General features: G+C 36.7%; 1 protein-coding gene across 1 annotated transcript; it reads left to right on the top strand.

Moving 5' to 3' along the window:
* Positions 1-5,720: 5,720 nt before the first annotated feature.
* LOC121396232 (cAMP-dependent protein kinase type 3-like) lies at positions 5,721-7,237 on the top strand. The gene is made up of 2 exons (XM_041571016.1): positions 5,721-5,854; positions 6,944-7,237. The coding sequence occupies exons 1-2, from the start codon at positions 5,843-5,845 to the stop codon at positions 7,160-7,162; spliced, it is 231 nt and encodes a 76-aa protein (XP_041426950.1). The 5' UTR covers positions 5,721-5,842; the 3' UTR covers positions 7,163-7,237.

Consider the following 7,237-nt stretch of genomic DNA (forward strand, 5'->3'; position numbering starts at 1 on the left):
GTACCCCAGAAAGTGGAACCCAATAGAGCTTAAATTCTAAAATAAGTCCTGGAATGAATGCTATTAAAGCTATTATGCTGCCCCTAAGGGTGTGATATATATATATATATATATATATATATATATATATATATATATATATATATATATATATATATATATATATATGTAGCTTGAGTTCAAAGGGTGGGCATCCATTATTCATTCTATATGGAATTCTAAAGGAAAGAAACATAAATACATTAAGTATAACAAAGCTAATACACTAACAGCATAGAGAATGTATAGAATACAGACCATAGAATCTGTAAGTGAATATAGAACTATGTACCTGGCCCTGTGCTGCAATGGTTTCTTCCAGCCTGTGCCCAGGTGATGATGTCATGCAGTGGCACAGGGCATGAGACCTCAACCGTTGGAAAGTGACTGTTGCTGAGGTGACTTTGAGAGAGAGAGAGGAGAGGAGAGAGATTTGTGCGATTTGAGAGAGAAAATGAGGCGGATTTATCCAAATTTTGGCATTTCGGACCCCGGACCTTCACAGAAGAAAAGAAGAACAGGAAGCGAGGAGAATGAAGATGGAAAGAAGAAGAGAGCGAGGAGTTTGGAGGAGCAGAGGTTACCAGATGAGAGCTGCAGGGAGGAGAAACGGAGAAGGGAGGAGATTAATGAAGGTAAAGGAAAAAATTGCTTTTGGATGAAGGAATGGCCCATGTGATTGTGAGCTGCACATAATTTATTGGGGCAATCACTGTTTAGAGCTTAGCTACTAACATAGGCCCTAAATTGCTCAAGTGCAGATGGCAATGGCAACTAATCATCAAGCAGCTTGAAACAGTGTATTTCAGCTTGAAATGACTAGAGTAACCTGATTGGCTTTTAGGGGTAATTGCACTGGTACTATTAACACGTATCCCCACATGTAATTAAAGACACCAAGTTTGCCCAAGGGCACTAACCCATATGAGCCAAGCAGTTGACCAGTAAATGCTACCTGCTGATTACTTGCTATAGGTTATTAGACCTGTGCCCATTTAAATTTATAATGCCATATGTTTATATATCAACCCCCATAAGGGGGTCTCCTTCTTGTTATATTTAGAGAATCTGCCTGTGCATTATTTAAATTGAATACATAATTCACTAAATTGCAAAAAGGTGCAGCCCACATAATTTCCAACGATTTCCAACGGTCAATTTACCAGTACAATTGCTGTGTAGGGCTTGGTTACTTATATAGATGCAAAATTGCATCTATGGTTAGTAACTCAAAACAACTAATCAGATTTTTGCTGACAAGGTGACAAGTTAATGGTTGTTATTGGTACCTAGATCTGCCCCTTTTATTGCAAAACCCCACCATATAATGTTATAGTAACTGTATCAGCTTGTAAAAATACACCCTAATTTGAGACCCTCAGATTAAGGTAATGCAATTTTGGCCCATGACATCTAATAGTATAATGGCCACTAATGAATAGCACCCCTACATAATTATCATTTTACCATTATAGTATTTTTTCTACTCTCTTTCCTCAGTTACATTATTGTTTATGTATAGTTATATATCAGTGGGGTGCTGTTACAATATATGAGCCACGGGTCATAGTTTACCATGTATTTTGACCTTCTGGTGCTTTGAAAATCATCTAATAACGCAATGAACTGCTTCTAAAGAATCATAGTAGGATTATATTAACTATATACAGGTATGGGATCTGTTATCCAGAAACCCATTATCCAGAATGCTCCAAATTACAGAAAGGCCACCTCCCATAGACTCCATTTTATCCAAATAATCAATTTTTTTTTAAATGATTTCCTTTTTCTCTGTAATAATAAAACAGTACCTTGTACTTGATCCCAAATAAGATAAAATTGATCATTATTGCCGACAAAACCAGCCTATTGGGTTTATTTAATGTTTAAATTATTTTCTAGTAGACTTAAGGAATGAAGATCCATTATCTGGAAAACCCCAGGTCCTGAACAATCTGGATAATAGATCCAATACCTGTATTATTACATGTGCTGTAAATAATATCTCTTTTCTTCACCAGGAGGAGCCAACACCGTGAGACCAGCTCAGTCTTCAAGGCTTGACCCGCTCAGTGCCTCCAGCTACGACTTCTTCTCTGTGCTGGGAACAGGAGGATTTGGCAAAGTGAGTGACTGGTTTCCATTAGGCACAGCTTTTTTTTGTAGGTTCTAAATCCTAAATGTGGTAGGACGTTATAGGTATTAGTGTTCTGCAGACTATTTCCAATAATGGGACAGATTCACTTCAATGAAGAAAAAGTTATTTTTTGGTATATCACTTGAAAACATATATACGAGATTCAGTTAGACAAGAGAAAAGGATTCTCCTAGTTCAACTTCAGTTTTGTACCTTAGCATTCAATAGAGTTTTCTTGTTATAAATAATGAGACAAGTTTATCTGAATTGAATTGAAATTCGCTAAATTCAATCTGGCCCAAAGTACAAAACAAAATGCTAAACTAAATAATATATCCAACTACATGTCAATGTTTTTCCCATGTTAGTGCTCTAAATTCAGTATGTATTGACTCCTTTCTTGTTTTCTCAGGTAATGCTGGCCAAGTTGAAAGACAGGCGGCCATATGTGGCTCTCAAGTCCATCAGAAAATCAGAGACAGACTACGAGAGCATTGTCACCGAGGCACAAGTCCTAAACATCTCAAGGGACTGTGAATTTCTTTGCCGAGGCTATGCCGCTTTTCAAACCCAGGTACAACATTGACTCAGTATAGCCATTTTTTCGGCCCACATTGGGGCCTTTATCAAGGATAAGTGCAAGTGGTTGTGTGAATACTTATACAAAAAAAGTGGGCGTACAGATTACATCATTACCAATCAATGCAAATAAACAATCGTGGTTACATATTCAATTAGTGATTACATGTCTTTTTAAAATTGTGCCACAAGATATCTCTATTTTCACATTTCTTTTTATGTGCTGTGTAATCTATGCTGTGCAACCTTGTGTTCGGAATATCCTTCCCAATTTATGTAGTTGTGAGTATATTATTACACATAAAAAAGTAAAAAAGTAAAGTGTCTTACAAAGATTGTAGATTAAAAACTCTTGATAATCTGTTTACTTTGTCCCAGTACAGCAGAACTACAATCAACATCTAAAAAGAAAAATAAATCATACCAATGATAGATGTTGATTGTAGTCATCTGTACGCCCACTTTTTTTGTATTTAAGTATTCACACAACCACTTGCACTTATCTTTGATAAAGGCCCCAATGTGGGCCAAAACGTTGGACACGTGAGTGATGATTCAATAAAATACACTTTGATTGAACTATTTGGAGTGCGGGTCCATTCTGAAGATTTCTTTCCCTAACGAAGGCTTCTGTGCGGAGCCGAAACGTTGGATCACCAATAAATCTCCACTTTCATTTGAATTATTGACTTGATGTATTTCCTTGGAGTGCTGTCAATCCCTGCATTTTGTCTACATACTTCTCAGACTAGCACCCAGGTTTCTGCATACTAATGGTTGTGCATTCCATTCTGTAATTCATTTCCAACGTTTCGGTCCTCTCTGGGACCTTTTTCAAGGATAAATGACATGTGTGCAAGTGAATACTTAAATCCCTCTCAAAATTGGCGCCAAGTATGACGTCATGACTTAGAAAAAACCATTACAGGCAATTTAAACATTTGTACAAATGTGAAGGTAATAGTAATACATAATTTTCACCACCGTTGTTTGTACAGATTTTTAAAAAAATATGTGAAAATATGTGAAATCCATTGGATGCACAAGTATGAATAAAATCTAAATATTTTCACGGAAACTGGAGTGCGGGTCCTTTGGAACCTTGTATTAAATATTTGACCCTGCACCCGAACAAATTCTGAGACTGGCTCAGATAGAAATTGCACGTGGTACCGGCACTCACAGGGTTTGCATGAAAAATCAATCGTTCAATATGGTTAAATAATAAAATAAGGTTTATTGAATCCGACGTTTCGGTTCCCCACAGGAACCTTTCTCAAGAGCAAAACTTGTTGTTTGAACGATTGATTTTTCATGCAAACCCTGTGAGTGCCGGTTTATATATATATATATATATATATATATATATATATATATATATATATATATATATATATATATATATATATATAAATAAATACAAGCGTCCTCTGCACTCAACCCACTATCAATATATTTAAGACAGAGACATTTTGTGCATACTGCTACTGAAAAATGCCTTCCCCTTTAAACAAAACAGGGATTGTTTGTCCATATATTGCAATATATTTAAGCTGGCCAACTACGTCAAAGTCATCCCATATCTGGCCAGTCCTACACTCAAATTGCATCTGATTCATTAAGAATTCTATTCTATTGCTTCATTATACATTTTACAAAGGGACTAAATTTTACCTGCTGGTTGAGTGCAGAGGACTCTTGTATTTGTCCATATGCATTTTGTGATCACAGCCTTATTGCACCCCCGCCTAATGGTTTTAAAAATTAGTGGTGAGCACAACTTTTCCTTATTTCTTATTATATATATATATATATATATATATATATATAACCTGAATCAGACGCTTGCACTCTAAACCAGTCTTCCATGAACGTGGGTGCTGGGTCAAAGTATTTATGTAGAGTTCAAGAGGACCCGCACACCTTGGTTAACCAAGGTGTGCAGGTCCTCTTGAACTCTATATATATATATATATATATATATATATATATATATATATATTTCTTTTTATTTTTTTTTATTTATATATTTATATTTTTTATATATATATTTTTTTTTATTGATAAAATCCAGCAGACTCCTTGCCCAATCCTATTTGTTTTTATATATCTGTGTACTAACTTAAATGTATGTGTTATTTGTCTGTGTCACCAGCGGCATGCCTTTTTCGTAATGGAGTTCCTGAGCGGGGGAAGCCTGGCAGACGAGCTGAAAAGACACGACAGCCTAGACATGGACAGAGTCCTGTAAGTAGCACATGTTGTAAATGGTAATAGTATAATATTACCAAGAAATACTTTTTAATACTTTTAACTTGGCTAATAACCATTAATGAGACAGCACTTTTTATTACATTATCCCATATATTTGCTCCTTTTTCACTCCATAAAGCACATTTAGTAACACTGGGCAAATGTGCACCTGGTAGTTACCCAGAGCAACTGAACAGTGAGGGTTGAACAATAAAAGCAAACATTTAATTGGTTTCCATGGGTTACTTTGGGTTTGTAGATAAATACGCCCTGTGTTTGAGTGCGCTATCTTGTTAAGAACCCAAGGCAGATATAGCTGTGTTTTTTATCCATATCATTACTAACGCTCTCCTTATAGAGCGATCAGAAAACTCACATTGTAAGAAGGATGGAATAATAACATATGTACATTTAGGAAGCATCATATTCAAATTTAATAGTCAATTATTTTACATTATCTGAAATGAATAGGCACATATTATAGACTCATCTTTATGGAGTTAACCATTATTTCTTTGTTTAAAAGGTTCCATTCTGCAGAGATGGTATGTGGCCTGCAATTCCTGCACAGCAAGGGGATCATCCATCGGTCAGTATCGATTTCTTCATCTCTGTAACTTTCTACAGCAGAAGCCACACACAGGTTTCTCTGCAGATCATCAGCCCTTGTCTTCTTCTGTGTAACTCCTTTATTCTCTATATTGCAGAGACATCAAACCCCGTAACATCTTATTGGATCACCAAGGCCACATCAGAATCTCAGACTTCGGCCTGGCTGTACAAAACGTCTACAAAGGTGATACCATCACAGGCCGAGCCGGAACTACATCATACATGGCCCCAGAGGTAAGACATGGAATTACAATACATTTACAGAAGAAACCAAGTAAAGGAGAATATGGCAAGACAACAGAGCTGTATTTAGCTGATGATGACATATATACCAACATATAGACAAATACAAGAGTCCTCTGCACTCAACCCATTATCAATATATTTGAGACATGTGCATACAGCTACTAAAAAATGCCTTACCCTTAAAACAAAACAGGGATTGTTTGTCCATATATTGCAAGATATTTAAGCTGGCCAACTACGTCCAAGTCATCCCTTATCTGGCCAGTCCTACACTCAACTTGCATCTGATTCATTAAGAATTATATTGCATTATTATACATCTTACTAAGTTTTACCTGCAACTTACTAGCTGCTTTCAAAGTAAACTCCCAAACTCTGTTGCCCTTTTATTAGACACTAGTGGGATCACCTGACTATAGCTGGGAAGGGTGGGAGCTACAACATGGAGCTGGTCACTGCTCCTGTATAAACTATAACAAACAAGGGAAAGTTGTGCTCATCACTAATTTTTAAAACCATTAGGCGGGGGTGCAATGAGACTGTGACCACAAAATACATATAGACAAATACAAGAGTCCTCTGCACTCAACCCATTATCAATATATTTAAGACATTGAGACATTTTGTGCCCCTGCCTAATGTTTTATATATACCAACATGTTATACAAATAGGCATATTTGCCTTTATCAATAGAAAAATATCAACCTGCATATGTAGTACAAGGCACTCGACCGGGTCTGTAACCCATAGCAACCGAAGAAATATTTGCTTTTAGTGCTTTCTGCTGATTGGTTGCTACTGGTAACTAGACTTTTTTTTTTATATCATATAACTTTACATGATAAATGATATTACTAATTGAGTTTTACACCACCCATGTTGTGCCAGGCATCTCCCATACTGCATGTGACAATACAGTTGTTTCTACTCATACCCCGCTGATTGGGTCACATGCATTTCTCATTGCACACAATGGCCAGCTAAATCTATTGAATTCTGTTGTTAACATAATCCCAGTAAAGATACACAGAGGATGCCATGCTGCTCCTAAACTATAACTTTCCTTTCTTTTCAAGATTCTGCAAGAAAAACCTTACAATGCAGCAGTCGACTGGTGGTCCTGTGGCATCACCATCTGCAAAATAGCCTCCGGAGAGAACCCTTTTTACAGGTTTACCAAACAGGAGCTCATTGATTCGATCATCAACGATGAGCCTGAAATACCAAACTGGCTGGATGATGATTTAATACATCTGCTGAAAAAGGTGGGTAGCAACAGAGGGACAGAGATATAGGGGCAGTTTTACTAAAGGGTGAAGTGCCTAACGTTAGCGAAAATTCGGCCAGCGTGATGTCATTTCGTTACTTGG

This window comes from Xenopus laevis, chromosome 7S (assembly GCF_017654675.1).
Source record: "Xenopus laevis strain J_2021 chromosome 7S, Xenopus_laevis_v10.1, whole genome shotgun sequence".
NCBI lineage: Eukaryota > Metazoa > Chordata > Amphibia > Anura > Pipidae > Xenopus > Xenopus laevis.